The 20,936-nt window shown below is 41.7% G+C and overlaps 1 protein-coding gene across 3 annotated transcripts in view; it reads right to left on the minus strand.

Annotated features, from left to right (window-relative positions):
• Nucleotides 1-20,936, minus strand: part of LOC126355137 (UNC93-like protein) — a 980,883-nt gene that overhangs the window by 322,750 nt on the left and 637,197 nt on the right. For 2 of the 3 annotated variants that reach the window (XM_050005319.1, XM_050005320.1), the window contains exon 2: nucleotides 6,755-6,941. The exons of the other annotated variant lie outside the window; for it this stretch is intronic. In XM_050005319.1, coding sequence (XP_049861276.1) covers nucleotides 6,755-6,941 — 187 coding nt within the window. The remainder of the gene's footprint in view (nucleotides 1-6,754; nucleotides 6,942-20,936) is intronic. 3 annotated transcript variants of the gene reach the window in all.

Below are 20,936 nucleotides of genomic sequence, written 5' to 3' on the forward strand. Positions count from 1 at the left end.
TGCTTTGTTCACAATTTGGGTCCATTGCCTCGTGGGGTCTGTGCTGCACTCGAAACCTACCTTCAGCTCTTACCAACTGAAATCGGAACTTCTCTGACAACGCCACGGTTTTTCCAGTCAAGATCACAGTAGGGCCGCTACACACGATGTGGTGCTGATGCAAAGACACTCGCGTCGGACGTCTGCTGAAATAGCCTATTCCTTTTTTCAGTCATTAGTCACCGAACTGGTTTGATGCGACACGCCGCGAATTCCTCTTCTGTGCCAATTACTTCATCTAGAAGTAGTACTTGCAATCTACGTCAATTATTTTCTAGATGTATTACAATATCTGCATTCACTTTTTACCTCTCAGTTCTACTTAGTATCTGTAATACCATGCAACTTAGTCCCTGATGTCTTAACAGATGTCCTATCACGCTGTCCCTTCTTCTCGTCTATGTTTGCAGATATTCTTCACGTCTCCGATTCTGCGGAGAATCTCCTTATTTGTTACCTAATCAGTCCACCTGATGTTTAACATTCTTCCTTAGCACCACATCTCGAATGCATTGATTCACTTCTTTGCCGGTTTCTCACAGTACATGTTTCATTACCATACAATTCTGTGCTCCAAACGGACATTTTCATAAACTTCTTCAAATTACGGCCTATATTTGACAGTTCTCTTTGCCAGGAATGCCCTTTTCGCCACTGTTAATGTGTTCTAACACCGTCCACCATCGCTTATTTCGCTGCCTCGGTGGTAGGGTTCATTAACTACTTCTACCTCGTGGTCACCAATTCTGACGTTGGGTATCTCGCTGTTCTTATTCTGCTACTCCACACTACATTCGTCTTTTTCGATTTAAATTTAATTCCATATTTTGTACTCATCAGAGTATTCATTCCACTCAGCAGATCATGGAATTCTTCTTCACATTCGTTGAAGATAGACGTGTCTTCACGGAATTGTATCATTGATAACCTCTCATCTAGAATTTTAATTACACCCGTGAACCTTTCTTTCATTTCCGCTATCGCTTCTTCTAGGTACAGATTTAACAATAGGGGGCAAAAGACTACATCCCTCTCTTACAGCCGTTTTAATCCGAGCACTTCGTTCTTCGTCTCCCAATCTTATATTTTCCTCTTGGTTCTTGTACATTTTACGTATTACCCGTTTTCTCTCATGCCTTATCTCATTTCTCTCAGGATATCGAACATCTTGCCGCATTTTACATTATCGAACGAATTTTCCAAATCTAAAAAATGTGTATTGATTTTTCTTCAGTCTTTCTTCCATTGTCAATCGCAACGTCAGAATTGCCTCTCTCGTACTTTTACCTTTCCTAAAGCCAAACTGGTCGCCATGTAACATCCTCAACATTTTTATCCATTCTTCTGTATACAGGGTGTTACAAAAAGGTACGGCCATACTTGCAGGATACATTCCTCTCACACAAAGAAAGAACATGTGTAATGTGGACATGTGTACTGTACTTCCTCGACTCACCGCCAGTTGGCCCACTTCAAGGAAGGCAATGTTGACTTCAGTGCTTGTGTTGACATGCGACTCATTGTTCTACAGTACTAGCTTACTTTCCATGTTAGAGCTCATTTTATTACTTCTTCAAATCACATTAATCATGGAATGGAAACACACAGCAACAAAACATACCAGCGTGACTTCAAACACTTTGTTACAGGAAATGTTCAAAGTGTCCTCCGTTAGCGAGGATACATGCATCCACCCTCCGTCGCATGGAATCCCTGATGCGCTAATGCAGCCCTGGAAAATGGCGTATTGTATCACAGCTGCCACAATACGAGCACGAAGAGTGTCTACATTTGGTACCGGAGTTGCGTAGACAAGAGCTTTCAAATGCCACCATAAATGAAAGTCAATAGGGTTGAGGTCAGGAGAGCGTGGAGGCCATGGAATTGCTCCGCCTCTACCAATCCATCGGTCACCGAATCTGTTGTTGAGAAGCGTACGAACACTTCGACTAAAATGTGCAGGAGCTCCATCGTGCATGAACCACATGTTGTGTCGTACTTGTAAAGGCACATGTTCTAACAGCAAAGGTAGAGTATCCCGTATGAAATCAGGATAACGTGCTCCATTGAGCGTAGGTGGAAGAACATGGGGCCCAATCAAGATTTCACCAACAATGCCTGCCCAAACGTTCACAGAAAATCTGTGTTGATGACGTGATTGCACAATTGCATGCGGATTCTCGTCAGCCCACACGTGTTGATTGTGAAAATTTACAATTTGATCACGTTGGAGTGAAGCCTCATCCGTAAAGAGAACATTTGCACTGAAATGAGGATTGACGCATTGTTGGATGAACCATTCGCAGAAGTGTACCCGTGGTGGCCAATCAGCTGCTGATAGTGCCTGCACACGCTGTACATGGTAAGGAAACAACTGGTTCTCCCGTAGCACTCTCCATACAGTGACGTGGTCAACGTTACCTTGTACAGCAGCAACTTCTATGGCACTGACATTAGGGTTATCGTCAACTGCACGAAGAATTGCTTCGTCCATTGCAGGTGTCCTCGTCGTTCTAGGTCTTCCCCAGTCGCGAGTCATAGGCTGGAATGTTCCGTGTTCCCTAAGACGCCGATCAATTGCTTCGAACGTCTTCCTGTCGGAACATCTTCGTTCTGGAAATCTGTCTCGATACAAACGTAACGCGCTACGGCTATTGCTCAGTGCTAATCCAACATCAAATGGGCATCTGCCAACTCCGTATTTGTAAACATTGTACTGACTGCAAAACCACGTTCGTGATGAACACTAACCTGTTGATGCTACGTACTGATGTGCTTCATGCTAGTACTGTAGAGCAATGAGTTGCATGTCAACACAAGCACCGAAGTCAGCATTACCTCCCTTCAATTGGGCCAAGTGGCGGTCAATCGAGGACGTATAGTACACATGTCCACATAACATCTTTTTTATTTGTGTGTGAGGAATAGTTCCTGAAAGTTTGGCTGTACCTTTTTGTAACACCCTATATAATTATTGTCAGAAAACTGGGTGTATGAGCGCCGGCCGGAGTAGCCGAGCGGTTCTAGGCGCTACAGTCTGGAACCGCGCGATCGCTACGGTCGCAGTTTCGAATCCTGCCTCGGACATGGATGTGTGTAATGTCCTTAGGTTAGTTAGGTTTAAGTAGTTCTAAGCTCTAGGAGACTGATGGCCTCAGATGTTCAGTCCCATAGTGCTCAGAGCCATTTGAACCTTTGAACCTTTGGGTGTATGAGCTGTTGAGCTGATTGTGCGATAATTCTCGCACTTGTCAGCTCTTGCGGTCTTCGGAATTGTGTGGATGATGTTTTTCCGAAAGTCAGACTCATACATTATAGACACCAACGTGAATAGTCATTTTGTTGTCACTTCCTTCAATGATTTTAGAAATTCTGATGGAATGTAGTCTATCCTTTCCGCTCTATTTGATCCTAAGTCTTCCAGAGATCTTTTAAATTCCTGATTCTAATACTGGATGCCCCACATTTTCTACATCAACTCTTGAATTCTCTTGTATTACATTACACAAATCTATGCTCTCATAGAGGCCTTCAGAGTAATCTTTCCATTTATCCGCTCTCTGTTATGAAATTAACAGTAGAATTCCCATTACCGTCTTAATGTTACCATCCCTGCTTTTAATTTAGTCGAAGGCTGTTTTGACTTTCTATGTGATGAGTCAGTCCTTCCGAGAATAATTTTTTTTTTTATTTCTTCACTGTTCTTCTGCAGCCATTTAGTTTATCTTCCCTACACTTCGTATTTATTTCATTCTTCAGCGACTTGTATTGCTGTATTCCTGAATTTCCCTGAAAAATTTTTGTAGTCCCTACTGTCATCATCAACTATAGCATCTCTTCTGTTAGCCATGGTTTCGTCGCAGGTACCTTCGTACCTATATTTTTCTTACCAACTTCTGAGCTCGCCCTTTTTGAGATGTCCATTTCTCCTTGAAACGAACTGCCTACTGGGCTATTACCCATCGCAGTATCTATAGCCTCAGAAAATTTCAAGAGTGTCTCCATTCCTTAGACTTTCGTATCCCACTTGTTTGGCATTTATTCTTCCTGAGTAGTCACTTTAAAGTTCAGGTTACTCTTAATTTTTGCTACATTATGATCTGAGTCCGTATGTGCTCCTGAGTACGCTTTACAACGCTGTACCTGATTTTGGAATCACTGTCTGGTTATGATCTAACGGCAATATTCCCGAATCTATTTGTCTTTTCCAAGTATACCTCCTCATGTTGTGGTTTTTCAACAGAATATTTGCTATTACTAGCTAGAATTTATGGCAGAAGTCAATTAGTCTATCTCCTTTCTCAGTCCTAGTACCACGCCTAAAGTCTCCAATAATCCGTCCTTCTAATCCCTCACCTACAATCGCACTGCAATCCCACATGACAATTAGTTTTTCACCTCACTTTACGTACTGAATTACCCGTTCAGCAGCCCCATATATTTTGTATATTTCTTGTTCTTCACTTTGCGACGTTGGCATGAATACCTCAAGTATTGTTGTTGATTTGCTGTCGATTATGAACAGAACAATTCTCGCGAGACTTTTTCAATTACGGCTCACATGTTCTATGAATACATGTTATGTGTCTTTAATGCAGTGGTTTACATTGCCTTCTGCATCCTCACTCCGTGGATCACTGGTGATTTCTCCGTCTTTTAGGGCAGTTTCACATCCCAAGAGAAAGAGAGTACCCTGAACATCTGTCCGCTCTCCGCCCTCTTCGGTAAGGTCATTGGTAGAATGAGGATGATTTCTTATGTCTGAAGTCTTTGGCCGCAAATGCTGACGATTTTCATTCAACATTTAAGCGGTAGCGCGGTTCGAACCTGGGACCGAGGACATTGTGATAACACAGCCAGCTGATAATATCTGATTCTTATGTTTTTTAGGGTGGGAAATCCAAATATTATACTTAAAAAAACTGTATCACCCACCATTATTTCACATTTTACAGTTAAATTTATTAAATTAAGCGTTTTTATAAAATTTATCAGCTTTTATATAGTTAAAATAAATTAAAAATGAGGTGTAATGATTGTAGATGACGTTGGTAGCAGTGCTGAAAAACATTTGCTGGCAAAAAATGGTCGATTCTATTTTTGTTTTAACAGATGGTGTACTGTTTACTGTCAACTTAACCTCCATTTCCCGTTTCCTATACATTTGTTCTGTACAGTATCTAATCGTGGTCGTTAAAACTGTGCTGACAGTTTTCATTATACTTGTGGCGAATTTTTGCGATTAAAAAAGACCAAAGAAACATTACAGACCTTGTGAAAATGGTTTATCTATCATTCTCTGGATCTAAACTTTGTGATCAAGATGAATCTTGTGCGCCTCGTAAGGTATGTTGTGTGTGTGTTGAAGATCTGAGAAAATTGCCCAAAAAGGAGAAAAAGTCTTTAGATTTGCTGTTTCTATGTTGTGGAGGGAGCGAAGAAATCATTCCGATTCTTGCTATTTTTGCAGTGTTGATATTACTGGTCATAATTCGAAAAACAAGAATCTAATAAGCTACCCTAACCTTCCGTCCGCCATCCGACCAGTAGGGCATGGTGTAGATTTGTCGCTTCCTGAACCACTAGATGATTTGAATTCTATTCTAACAGATGTATTTTCTGATGTACAATCTGATTTAGATGAACTTAGGCCAAGCTTATCGATTTGGTTATGGGGTCTGGTCTTAACGAAAGAAAAGGCTGCATTGCTTGGTTCTAGATTAAAAGGAAAGAAGATGATGGGAGACTACTGTTGGTCACTTCACCGAGAAGTTCAGCAAGCGAGTCATCGTAGAGAAAGCTACACAAGAAGCGTTAAAGAAAAAAGAGAAAGAAAATACAAACCAATTCGAGCTGACAAGTGAAACCTCTGTTAGCACATATCACTGTTTTCAGTAGCTTACTGTAAATACAGACGATGCTTATGTTGTAACAAAGCGTTTTATTAATTTCCCCTTTTACCATGTAGCATAGGATTTTTATACTGTACAATAAAAGCATATTGGTCGAAAAACCATGGGTGATACCAAAAAACTAACGCTAGACTTGGATTCAGCTCTAATAATCTATAATCATCAGCTATCAAAGTAAAACAAAAAAATTCTGTTCTTTGGCCTGTTTTATTAATTAACTACGCTACCCCTAAACCACAGGTCACCCATTAACACAAAATTTCGCCTTCTGCACTAACGGATACGTTCGTCGAAAGTCTCACATTGATTTCGGCAGTTATTTTACGCAGTGTTGCTTGTCTGTTAGCACCGACAACTCTTACGCGAAAGCTGCTGCTCTCGGTCGTTAAGTGCTTGCCGTCAGCCACTGCGTTGCTCATGGTGAGAGTAAAGCCTGAAATTTGGTATTCTAGGCACACTGTTGATGCTGTGGTTCTTGAAATATTAATTCCCTAACAATTTCCGAAATGGAATGTGCCATCGTCTTGTCCAGCTACTCTTCGGCGTTCAAAGTCTATTAATTCTCGTCGCCACCTGAGTACAAATGACAGTTCCGCGAACGCGCTGCCCTTTCACACCCTGTGTACGCAATACTACCGCCACCTGTATATGCACACATCGCTATCCCATGACTTTAGTCACCTAATTCATATTAGTCAATCATCCTTAATAATACGCAACACAGCTGCGCTTGCTGCGTATAGTGAAATGGATGTAAGGTGTCGGTCAAGCTGACGCTAAACCACACGACGGCTCCTACTGACCTTTCCTCTTGCGCTTCGAGGTCTTTTGGTCGTTGTTGGCCCTTCTCCAGAACCAGGGTTGGCAGACTGGAGCAGACAAGGGGAGCAGCGGGCTCATCCTCCTCCGGTTCTGGACCGCTCAGCTTCTGCAGCCGCTCAGCCGCAGAGTCGCGCCGCATGTCGCTCATCTCCGTGCCGCTCTCCTCCTCTGAGAACATACCAACCAGACATTCAGTATCGTCTGGAACCTGCCTGTCTTTTTTACATGAAAACTTCTATCGTTTCACTCCTTGATGTCTTTGACCAAAAGTCTTCTTATGACTGATGGTACAGTATTCACAGGTGGACGTATGGAAGGAATAGAAGAATTTTTCCTAAATATGATTTCATAATGGTTATAGAACTAACCACCAACTTAATTACGCGTTGTTTAAAAGACAGCATCACTTCTGGTGGCATGCTTGATAATGACTGTAAGAAATAACTGATACATAGGAAGTGAATGGAAGGGCTGGGTAGAGGTACGTATGATAATTTTCTTCAATATACTTTACAATTTTATTTCAAATAACTCCCATGAAAAGAAACCATGGTCGAAACTCTAAATCAATGTATTTGAGGCAAAATAATTTTAAACAGTAAAATGGATGTACCTCTACAGCTTCCTCAGCAATTACATAATGCAACTACAGTAATTTATGAAAAGGCAATATAAAAAATCAAATTTAATAAACCATATTTATAAATCCCACATTACCCAAGCATGGAAAATACTGCTGTGATATGAATGACGTTAACCCTCAAGAAAGTAAAAATACATGGTCATGCTGAAAAGTAATACCTTCAAATTTTTATGTGGAAAGTATCAAAGCCTTTCAAATGAAACAGACGATATTAACACTCTACATGTTTATTTCTCCACAAAGTAACCAAGGCGACAAACACAAATGGTTCAAATGGCTCTGAGCACCATAGAACTTAACTTCTGAGGTCATCAGTCCCCTAGAACTTAGAACTACTTGAACCTATTTAACGTAAGGACATCACACAGATCCTTGCCCGGGGCAGGATTCGAACCTGTGACCGTAGCGGTCGCACATTTCTCCCGAAGAGTGACCAGTTAGTTGATACCGTCACTGTAGACTGTTTGACTCTGTTGACGGATCCGTAAACTAACTTCTCCTTGGAGTGGTTAACTACTACCAAACTGAAATTCTCGAATGCGAACTTTCAGTTTTGGAAGCATATGAATATCGGATGGGGCCAAGTGGGGACTGTATGATGATCGATGACAGTGAACACAAGGCATCCGATTGTTGGAGATGTCGTACCGCCCGTGTGTGGTATGGCATCGTCTTACTGAAGGGAAGCGTTCTCCGTGTGTGGACGAACTCTTCGAATTCGAAACTAGTTTACGGTACACTGTTTGTCACACACCGACAATTATTAAGTTGTTCCTAAGCTTCGTAGAGTTTTGGTACTGTTCGTTAATATTCCAGTTGCTATGCGGTAAGTCTACATTTGTCATTTGGAAGTAGTGGGTGGAGCTGTGGATGCTAGGAAATGTATTTCCAAATGGAGAAATTTAAAAAATCTCCGACATATTCTTCTGTTTGAGTTCGATAGAGGTGTATCAGCAGTAGAGGCAAACAGAAACATTATAGCCGTGGATGGGAATAATATCATTGGACAGAGCACAGAAAGAAAATAGTTTTTTTCGTTTTAAGGAGGATCGTTTTCACTACTGACTCGTAACATTCAGGAAGACCCACGCGGTTTGTGGAAATTCGTTTGACAGCATTAATATACAATGATTCACGAATTCCAGAACTGGCAAATGTGATGAATTATGATCATCCTACCATTGTGCATGAAATGAGGAAGGTTCAAAAACCGGGTACTTTATGCTCTAAGCCAAACACAAAAAGCAGAGGGGGGCCATAAGTCCATCTTTGTTTGCTCCTCATCAACTGGCTTGTGAACACCACTGATCATTTCTGTCCTGGTGCCTAGAAATGGTGTCTTTATTTTGACATAGGAAAAGAATGAAATATCTGAGCCCAAACAGAGCAGTTAATCCCCGTACAAAGACCTCCGAGCATCCACAAAAGATACTGTTATGCACCTGGTGGAACAGCGACGGTGTGGTGTACTACGAATTGCTTTCCCGAGGTATGTACATCACTGCTGACATTTATTGTCCTTTGGCCGGTGTGGCCGAGCGGTTCTAGGCGCTTCAGTCTGGAACCGCGTGTCCGCTACGGTCGCAGGTTCGAATCCTGCCTCGGACATGGATGTGCGTGATGTCCTTAGGTTAGTTAGGTTTAAGCAGTTCTAAGTTCTAGGGGACTGATGACCTCAGATGTTAAGTCCCATAGTGCTCAGAGCCATTTGAACCATTTCTTGTCCACAACTGGGACGTCTTGCAGACGCAGTCCAAGAACAACGACCAGGAAGTGATCCTACTCCACGACAACGCCAGCCAGCATTCTGCTAAACCGACAAAAAACACTATATAGTAGTTGGATAGGGAAGTTGTAACTCACCGACCTGATCTTGACTCCTCAGTTTTTCACATTTTTACGCTTTCTATTGAACAACCTTCAAGGAACATCCTTTCCGGATGAAAATGCGCTCCGAACATGGTTCGACGAGTTCTTCGCCTCTAAACTACGTGATTTCTACAGTCGTTGAATCGAAAAGTTGGTCCGGCGGTGTCAGACTGTTGTAAATAGTGAAGGAGAATATACAGGGCGTTCAGAAATTCCCGTTACGAACTTCTAGGACTTGTAGAGGGGATTCAGTACATAATATTTTGAATAGCAGAACACGTCCGGAAACGTTTGCGCTCTTGGACGGTCTTAATTCAGGTGTTTAACTCATCCGTTTCTGCTTGAGGAACTGAATTAGGTGTAACACAATACAGTTATTAGCTATGAATTCGAAAGGAAATATAACGAAACAATGTTGGTGGTCGCCACATCGAGCCGCTGTTGTAATGAATCAGCACTGTTCTGTGAATACAGTATGGTGGCTTCATTTTCGGTTTTGGAATAATGCAAACACGTAGTGTTTAAGTGATAATACAAACAAACGTACTAAGTGATAAATGAATGTTTCGTTACGTTTCATTTCGAAATATTACCTAAATATACTGTGTCACGCCCAATTCATTCCTCAAGCAGAAGTGGATGAGTTAAACATTTGAAGTGAAGCCATCGTAGAATGGAAATTGGTTCCTGTCCAGAATATTATGTACTCACTCCCCTCGACAATTCCTAGACGTTTGTAGCGGTAAATTTCCGAAAAACCTGTATTACTTATGACTAAAACCTAGTTATGTGTATCAGCCGTAGTTATCAAGTTTACATAAGAAAACGCTACTGTCTTAAGCAGCAACATAATACCTTACACACCCCCACGTTAATCGCTGCAACTTGGACCCCTCTAGCGGCGGAGGGCTGCAAATATTTTGACACGAAGAATAATGATGTAGAATGTTGACAACTTAGTTTTTTTTTTAAGTTTTACATTATCACACATTAACTTCGGCGTCATTTCTTTTCAGCATGACCTCGTATTTTTTGCATAGACAGCAGCCGCCAATACTTACCAACAAAGTTAATACAAACCAAACTTACGACTTGTCCTATAACTGAGCTCTGATTAAATACAACAAGCCAAAAAGACTGGGTCAGCAGCGCTCATACACCTAAGACAAACTCCTTGCATTAGGCCAGCCATACCATAAGTTTTCTGTGTCAAACCAGAGCCTTTCTGGATAACAAATAAGTCCAGTCAGCACCTCTGTACATGCAACACCAACGTTCACAGCCCCGGGCATGCGACCTTTAGAACTTTGGATCAGTTGATGGTAGACGCTACTGTTAACGATACAGAGCGAGAAAAACAGACAGGTCTCAGGCTGCAGCGGCATAGATTCCATCGATGGTAGCTACAGGTTGAAAGCTGGTGGCGGACGAATCATCTGCTGTCACTAATCGCTACACAGCAAAAGGCAGGCTGTTTAGTTTCGGAAGCGTCTCAGTTGCAACGACCACAGCACCCATACATCGTAACAGTGGCGATTCTTGAGTTGGCCTAGTGCGAAAAGGCAAGACACTTTGATAAAACTTATCGAAATGAAAGAAAATATTCGACAATGTAAAATGGTGCAAGTTCTTCGAAACTAATAGGAAAGTAATTGTAAGATACAGGGATGACGAATAGTACGCAACGTTTACAAGAATCAATCCGGAAAACTAAGAATGAAAGACCAAAAACAAAGGAAATTAATGGTGAATTAGCACAGCAGTGTTAGTCATCTGTCCATACTGTTCAATCAATACACCGGAGAAACAATGATAACAAAATAAAAGTTTGTGAGAGAGATTAAAATTCAGAATGATTGATATCAATAATAAGATTCGCTAATAACACGAATACTGTTAATGAAAGTTCGGTACAGTTGCAGAACCTTTTGAATGAATCGGCTATCCAATGAGCACACATTATACTGTGGGAGTAAACCGAAAAAAAGGGCGAAAGTAATGAGAATGGCAGAGATGCAATTAGCGATAAACTTTAAAAATTACTTGACGATGAGGTAGATGAGTTGATGGATTTACGCTACGTTGGAAGCAAAATACATGACGGACGGAGCAAGGCTGTCATGAAAGCGCACTGACAAAGAGGGAGCTCCCAAGTAAATGAACTGTACTACACTGAAGTGCCAAAGAAACCGGTATAGGCACGCATATTCAAATACAACGATATGTAAACAGGCACAATACGGCACTGCGGTCTGTAACGCCTCTATAAGCCAACAAGTGACTGGTGAAGTCGTTAGATCGGTTACTGCTGCCACAATGGAAGGTTACCAAGACGAAAGTAAGTTTGAACTTGGTGTTACAGTCGGCGCACGAGAGATGAGACTTAGCATCTCCGAGATGGCGATGAAGTGGGCATTTTCCTGTACGACCATCTCATGAGTGTTTTGAATATGAGGCAGCCGGAAAACATCAAGCCGGTTGAAGTGGCAGAGCGGTTCTAGGCGCTTCAGTCTGGAGCCGCGATACCGCTACGGTTGCGGGTTCGAATCCTGCCTCGGGAATGGATGTGTGTGATGTCCGTAGGTTAGTTAGGTTTAAGTAGTTCTAAGTTCTAGGGGTCTGATGACCTCAGATGTTAAGTCCCATAGTGCTCAGAGCCATCTGAACCATTTGAAAACATCAGATCTCCGGCATCGCTGGTCAGGATAAATATTCTGCAAGAACGGGACAAACGACGACTGAAAAGAATCGTTCAACGCGACAGAAATGCAACCATTCCGCAAATTTCTGCAGATTTCAATGCTGGACCATCAACAAAAGTCAGCGTGCGAACTATTCAACGAAACATCGTCGATAAGGGCTTTCAGAGCAGAAGGACAACTGATGACTGCACGACACAAAGCTTTAGGCCTCGCCTGGACCCGTCAACACCGATATTGGACTGTTGATAACAGGAAGCGTGTTGTCTAGTCGGACGAGTCTAGTTTCAAATTGTGTCGAGCGGATGGACGGGTACGGGTAAGAAGAGAACCTCATGAATCCATGGACTGCATGTCAGCAGGGGACTGTTCAAGCTGGTGGAGACCATGTAATGGTGTGGGGCCCCCTGATACGTCTACATACGACTCTGACAGGTAACACGTACGTAAGCATCCTGTCTGATCACCAGCATCCACTCTTGTCCATTGTGCATTCCGACGGACATTGGCAATTCCAGCAGGACAATGCGGCACCCTACACAGAGTGGCTCCAGGAACACTCTTCTGAGTTAAAATCACTTAATATGGCCACCAACTCCCCAGATGTGAACATTATTTAGCATATCTGGGATGCCTTGCATCGTGCTGTTGAGAAAGGATCTCCATCCCCTCGTACTCTCACGGATTCCTGGACAGCCCTGCAGAATTTACGGCGTCAGTTCCCTCCAGCACTACTTCAGGCATTAGTCGAGTCCGTGCTACGTCATGTTTCGGCACTTCTGCGTTCTAGCGCGGACCCTACACGATACTAGGCAGGCAGGTGTACCAGTTTCTTTGGATCTTTAGTGTACTATAAGACATAGGCCTCAACTTGAGGTATATGGTTGGAGCACATCATCGTTGAGGTAAAACCGGGAGAGAAAAGAATCAACACGTTTGGGATGTGATGTTACAGAAGGATACTGAAAACTACATTAAGTGATAAGATAACAATTGGGCAGGTTTCCCGCAGAATCTGTCAGAAAAGGAACATGTAAAGAACATCGACATAGAGAGGAGACAGGATTATAGGATATGCGTAAAGACATCAAGGAATAATGTCCATGGTACTTAAGGGAGTTGCCAAGGGTGAAAACAGTAAGACAAGACACAGACTGCAAAAAGTTTTAGAAGACTACCACATTTGGATTCAGTCTTGGAGACAACTGGCCTTTGTACGAGATCCCCGCACTTTTCATTTGTTCAACCGTGGCTGAAAAGCTTAAGACCTAGAAAATGTGTTTCCTGTGACGCATACGACGCAGCGGGTGTTTACTTTATCAAACACAATGATTGCCCCCAAAAATGCTTAAAGAAAACTGGTAGGTTCTTTAGTAAAAAGCTCCAGATCTGCGTTAACATCCCACCTACGGGAAGAGAGATGTAGTATCGCAAGTCTTGCCAGAAATCTAGTAATAGCCGATAGGCCAGAGAAAGTCCAGGTTTCAGATCTTTTGGAGGAAATGGGAATCTTTGAACACAGAAAAGACAGTGCACAGAACACGTTGGATAATCGGATTTAAGGCATCATAATATTTTGGCTTGTACGGTTAACTGTAATGTAAGGGAGCGTCTCAGCGATCTTACTTATGTGGGCAAGTGACACACGATCCACAAGATAAGTACTACTTAGCTGGGCAGTGTTTCCTGGAGCCTAGTGAAGGCAGGGCCTACACTTGCAAGCTGCGCCTTCTATGCCTGGTTCGGGACGAGTAAGAAAGCGGCATCCCTACTTTATTCAACTTCATACCTACGATCTGGCACTATTTGCAACGTTAATTACGTCTTAGTTGTACCTTCGAAATCGATTTTGCCTTAACGACTGTTTCTTTTTTATCGATACTTGTACATGCAATGAATGTCCAGTTTATCCGTACGATCTACCTGGCAACATCAACTGCGGATATTACATCGACAAACTTCCGAAGCATCCTTCGTTCGTCTAGTTTCTTTTTTCCTTTTTTTTTAAATCTTGAAAATATTCTATGAACGGCAATACCTTCAGTGAGAACGTTGGGTTCTCCGATGATGAATTAATGTAGTAAATTTTACTGAGTACAAGTCTTCAAATAACCTTTATATAATAGCACAAATTTCCAGTACAGTTTACAATTATATTTTAACTTTTAAACGTGTAGGTTGCTCCTAGAGATGCAACTGGTAACAGTGAATCCGCCAGTGTGGTCAATCAAAACCAAGTTCTACCAGCTGTCAGCGGTGTTTTCATTCATCACGACAAGAGCTGCGATTTGTTAAAAAAATGGTTCGAATGGCTCTGAAAACTATGGGACTCAACTGCTGTGGTTATGAGTCCCCCAGAATTTAGAACTACTTAAACCTAACTAAGCTAAGGACATCACACACATCCCTGCCCGAGGCAGGATTCGAACCTGCGACCGTAGCAGTCGCACGGTTCCGGACTGCGCTCCTAGAACCGTGAGACCACCGCGGCCAGCAGCTGGGATTTGTCTCATAAGTAATTATAATTGAGAACTTTAGTAGCAAGTACTGCTCTGAGATGAACAGTTTGTTGTTGCAGGACAGGGTTTCGAGGCGGGATACATCAAAACAGTCAGAAGACTGCTGACCCAAAAGAAGAAAAAACGCAACACGCAATTACAACTGTTGAAAAATGTTTAAAAATTAATGGGACAAATAAGTCTCTTTTACAAAAATGTAGTCCTTAGGGATTATGATTAGTACTAGATATCACGCCTACTTGTCAGTGATGCTAAGTGATCTCATGCTGCTTTAATTTAAAAGTACTCAACAGGCTGTTTTTACTCATGACCATAATATCGAACCTAAACCTTTGAGAAAGAAACGTGAGTTACGGAGGAGGTTGGAAGGCTGCAGAAATGTTGCAACTTTGCGTAGCCGCACAAGCGTGCTGAGATGGTACATTCCCCCCTGTAACCGGAGGTGTGTTGACTCAAAGGAGACAATGAGAGCGTTGTTAGTCAGAGGTCCACGCAGGTAAGTAACGGAAAAACTCGCGTTAGTCTGGGTGATGCCTGAGTACAGTTTCCTTACCGTATCGGAGTGATTTCTTCCCACTTGTGTCGAACTAAAAGAATAGGCCTAAACATATCACGACATCTTCACATATCTCCATTCGTTTATTTTGGGTGAAATCAGATATACAGAAAACTTGTCGATGTTTAATTCTACTAAGCAACAATTTTACTAATGTATGTGTTCCGTACATCATATCAGTATATAGTTAAAGCCGACGGTGTTTCATGTAAATACTGGCGACTTTCTGTCGATTCGTCTACTTATGGATACAGTAAAAATACCCTAATCTCCCTTAATACGTTCTCATGATCCCTAAGCGATACCCACGATGGAGGCAGAAAGTTACAGCACATAATTCATTGAACGCCCATTCTCTGAAAGTCCGTTTCACGAGATCGACATCTCATTCCTTCCAGTGATCGTCTCCGTCCCACTTCGTTTGGGCAGAACTGAGCTATTACGATTCTATGTGAATCTGTCTGCATTTAGTAACTGGTGTCACTCATAGTTGATAAGCACCAAAAACTTCGCAACAACACTCTAGGGTCCGCAGCTCGTGGTCGTGCGGTAGCGTTCTCACTTCCCGCGCCCGGGTTCCCGGGTTCGATTCCCGGCGGGGTCAGAGATTTTCTCTGCCTCATGATGACTGGGTGTTGTGTGATGTCCTTAGGTTAGTTAGGTTTAAGTAGTTCTAAGTTCTAGGGGACTGATGACCATAGATGTTAAGTTCCATAGTGCTCAGAGCAATTTGAACCAGCACTCTAGGACTGATCGTAGTAGTGCCTTTTATTTAGTTTAACATACAGGTTCCCCCCCCCCCCCCCCCCCCCCCCGACTGCGACAAGTGTTGAGATAATTTTTTTTACTAAGACACAATAGTCTGTCAGTGCCACACCAATGAAGGTTCATCTTGTTTTTGTAAATATCTCCCTCCTTTTCCTCACACGCATCTTGTAGAGGCATATGAAATTTACATCTAATGTTTTGTGTGTCGAGTCCTTTACGCTGCTTTTGCTAATGTTACGTGTGGCAAGTTGCGTGCGACGTGAGTGAATCATTTAGGAATCTAAATATTGCTGGATGTTTTCACGGAGAGAAACCAGTCACTGGAAACGTAAAATACGAAGGAACAGTTTAATAAGGTGACTCGATAGACGTTCCAAAAATCTGAAGAATAGTATGTTTGTCATCAGTTGTAGAAATTTATTATTTATTTTCTACCGGTTTCGGTACTAGCGACTATCTTCACAGGAAGATCAAAAACTGTACACTAGATATAAATGCAAATCAAGTTTCCATGGGATAAATCGAAAACTATCAGTCATAAAATGTTTACAGAACTACATGTAACAGGCCATTGCTTCGATATCAGTACAAAACTGGCCTCACTATGATTAAACAGAAAGATTATTAGGCTGATCCTCATATTACTACCTTAATGGTCTTTCTGTTTAGTCACAATTAAGTTAATTTTAAAGATGATACAATTTTTAAGATGTTCCTTAATTTGCAATATTTTAGTGCTTAACATAAACTTATCACATAACAATTCGCTCTTGCCATGTTGGCAAGAACGTAAAATGGTCTTTGGTCTAGGAATAATGCAAAAATGTTGCTTGAGAATATTTTCGTTCGCGTTGTAAATAAACTGATACAGAGAACCTTGCAGAGAAGGCAACCATAGCTGTAACTAATCATCTTAGAGATTAAGAAGCCCCTTCAGCTGTATTTGAACTTTTAATTATCAGGTCATAATCGGTTTCGTGGCACTGAAAACGACATCTTCCGGTGGAATCTGCATAACAATGAAACGCGGAAGAGTAGCACAAACTAAAACGAGAAGCACTGAAACGAAAAAAAATGAACTTTTAAAAACATGTAAAACAGAGAAAACTGTACTCGCGTAACCAAGACATAAGAGCTGAGGATGCCTGAACATGGAATCCAACATTCGTTGTCAGAGCAAACCAATCAACCGCTAAATGGCGGTACGTCAGTGAATCAAAATCAGTCGAACGTAGAGAACCAAGTCCAAAAATGGTCGATGGAGCCTAAGCAAATTACTTCAAGTTAATGCACTGGTAACACGAAGAAGGAGATATAGAGGAAATAAACACATACCTCAACGCCAGCCTATGTGTATTCTCGGAACACGAAATGCAACCTAATACTATGAAATACTGACACCGCGAAAATAGACAGCCCCTAGAGGGCTGGTTCATGTGCAGACGCTGCTATGGGGGGAATACATCTGGATGTCTACGGGACTTGTGGCAGCAGACAGGCACCATCACAGTTGTGGACTGTGTGAACATTATTGAGAATGGATCACCTACATCATTATGCATGATTTATTACCCGACAGTAGGGCATTTTCCAGCGCAATAACAGTCAATGTCATGATAGTCAACTCAGGCTCATGTCTCTCTAATGATCTAGACGTTGAGAAATGGCGTGCCTTATTTCTTCGTTTACAGCCTTCCTTTAACAGTTCTTAGTTACAACAGATTACTAAGCCCTAATACGATACTGGATTCAGCGTTGTTCTAAAGCCGTCTATCAACTACATGTTGAATATTTTAGTCACATAAATGAAATTCGCACGAATATACATATTGCTGAATTTACTGAACATGTGTATGATGCTATAAACAGAACGTTGCTAAATCTATTTCGTTATAAGTAGGTAAGAGACGCCGGAGCACATTTATACATGGGACACGTTTGCGCCGGGCACTTGTATTATGAACTATTCTTGCTACAGCGCTACCGATAGTGGCAGATTACTAACTCCATCTTTTCAAGGCTGTTACGAACATCACGGCACGAGCTGAATGCACGTCTTAGCGCGAAGAACATGTTTGTCTTTTTGTGCGTGGTCAGTAAAGTTTGTTATTAAAATACCGAAGCTCCTACGGGGGCATACGTTTTAGAAATGAGAATAGAAAAATATATGTTAATATGCAGGAGATTATTCTATTTTACTAAATTCATTTGTATAATTCGAAAGCCTGGATGTTACTAATGTAGATAAGAAACTAATTCAGGTATGGCGAGGGGGCACGTTTAGGCACTATTTTTAATTTCCATTCTAGCTGATATCCCAGTGAAGCAGTTGGAAAGGGAGTTTGAAAAATAAAAGCACAAGACAATAAAATGTAGGCAGTGCTAAAACAGGTAGTTCAGCCAAATAAATCTCAAGCAGAAAGAATTAATTGCACGAGAGCAAGGACTGCTATGGTCAAGGAATTGCTAAAACAAGAACAAGAAAGAACGCGGATAGGTCTGTTCTGATATCGTCAATGTTCTGCCCAAACGCAGGCTTTAACTTGGTAACTTTCATTCTCTCCTGCCTTCTGGGTTTGTATTTATTGCCTGAAACTATACCACAAATCGAAAAGAAATGACGAATGGCTCCAGTGCATTAGATGCGAAAGGTGGGGTCACAGCGATTGAGCCAGAGGAAACATTTTTCGTGTGCACAAAATCGAACGTACGAGAATGATGTCAATAGGCTTTTAATTAAGATTCAAATTTCTATGTAAGCCATATAATGCTTGTAGTATTTTCAAATAATATGTTTACTGCTGGTAAAAGTTTTGTAACTTACCATGTTAACTACTGTAAGTAAGGCTGTAATTTTGCTTATTGCCAGTAAAAGGTATTTTGAAAATTATAGTAATGTGTTTTGTATAGTCAATATTCTGTTCTACGATGTACGTTAATGTTCCCCCATATTTTAATAACGACGTTATAAGACAAAACACTTTTAAACACGATAAATATAACCAAAACAATTTAAAAAAGTCCGAAAATAAATCCATGTAAATGTGCCCCAGGCTTCCCTATTAATTAAAACTGTCATGACAGGAGAGCCCAAAATGTCTGTATGATTGTTGAAAGCTGAAAATGTTGTCGGTTGACTGTCATTTAACGACTTTACGATGGAAAGCCGAGAGCTGTGGCTTGCATCAATAAAAAAAAAGACACAATCTAAACTGCAACGGTATGTGAGGCTTTCTTGTGACGAAACAGTTTCTCTCTTATTATTAGCACTAGACGTCCAAAGTTTCAGTGCTAGAATGTAATTCGTCGTAGGAGCGTGAAGTTAATGTAACTGAGAATTGCTGACACAGACGCAGGAAGTGGTTCTATACAGTGTTCGTTATGCGTCCTAGCACAGCTGACCGGAAAAACATACGATAAGCCATCGCGTATAGCTGACTAGCCTTCATTGTGCGAGATAACGGAGGCAGCAAGCTGTAAGCGCAGCACAGGAATGTGGTTTTCCCCTTGGGTATTTCACCTGACAATGTTGCGCCGAGGTTAAGTGCCACTTAAAGTGCTAAATGCTGTGGCTCACTGACTTGATGCACACTTAGGACTCGTTCCAGAAGCGTAGTTGAATTTCTGAGCGTCAGATGTTTGTCCCTATGTGGTTCTTTGTAATTAATAATGATATCTGAATTTATATTTGTCACAGCGCTAACATTCTCCACACACTCTATCGTGAAGAAAACTGCGATGTCTTTCCAAATAAATAACTCCATTCAAAAAGCCTCTCATTTACCACTGTATTTCATATCACCATTCATCACACGTGAAACGTGCTTCTCATTTCTTTAAGCCATCTCAGTCTCTAGTGTGTGGGATCTGTCAACTGAACTTCCTTGTTTAGTGTAGTATTACCAGGCACGTAAACAACCAGCTTTTTTATTTTTGTTATTTCATTTTATGTTTTCTCCTCTTTTGAATTATTAGATGCTGCCAGCGGAAAACTTTGATACTTACAGCTTCCTCTAGTACAATAGAATATGTTCCCAGATGTCGTAACATACTGCAAGCGTACTACTACTATTGTTTGGATTCTATCTTGCAGCTTTGGGGAAAGTGACCAATGACTGCCCATTATTTATTCTTGAGTAGTTACACTGGCTGCCATATAACCATGGAATTTGATACAGGGGTTCGGCAAAAATATGGAAATGCACACGCTTGAACACAGAGGGTGATGACTATTGAACTATATGGAATTAAATCGTCGTAACTTCTGAACGGTTTGCTTTAGGACGTTCAAACTGCACTTCTGGCCGCGGGTCATGACGGGAATTAATATGTGCTGCACGTTTTGGTTTAGCGACGAAGTCCTCTTTCACTTGGATGAGTTCGTCAATAAGCAAACTGGCGCATTTAGGGGACTGAGAATCCGCATTTCGCGATCGAGAAGTCTCTTCACCCTCAACGCGTGGCTGTGTGGTGGAAATGCCCTGTCGCAGAATAATAGGTGCGATAATCCCTGATGGCACGGTGACTACCGAGTGGTACGTGAGAAGGTTTAGGAAGATGGTTTCATCCCCATTATCCAAAGTGACCCTGATTTCGACAAGATGTGGTTCATGAAAGACGGAGCTCGACCGCATAAAAGCAGGAGAGTGTTTGATGTTCTGGAGGAACACTTTGGGGACCGCATTCTGGCTCTATGGTACTCAGAGGCCACTGGCATGTTCTTCGGATCTAAACACATGCGACTCCTTTTTGTGGGGCTATAGTAAAGACAAGGTGTACAACAATAACCTCAAAACCATTGCTGAGCTGAAAACAGCCATTGAGGAGGCCATCGACAGCATCGATATTCCGGCACTTAAGCGGGTCATGCAGAGTTTCGCCATTGGTGGCAGGCATATCGAACGTATCATAAACTAAATCCTAATATCTGGTGTTTACATCTTGAATAAGGTTTGTGCACGCCGTAGTTTGTAACTAGTTTACGTTTTTTTTCCGTATAGCTCAGTAACTGTCACCCTGTAAATTCAGAAGCTAGCCAATTTGAGGGTTGCGCTTTGGATCTGGCACGAATGGCACACATGCGTTGCGTTCAACACGTTGTAGAGTGTC

The sequence above is a fragment of the Schistocerca gregaria genome, chromosome 3, assembly GCF_023897955.1.
Source record: "Schistocerca gregaria isolate iqSchGreg1 chromosome 3, iqSchGreg1.2, whole genome shotgun sequence".
NCBI lineage: Eukaryota > Metazoa > Arthropoda > Insecta > Orthoptera > Acrididae > Schistocerca > Schistocerca gregaria.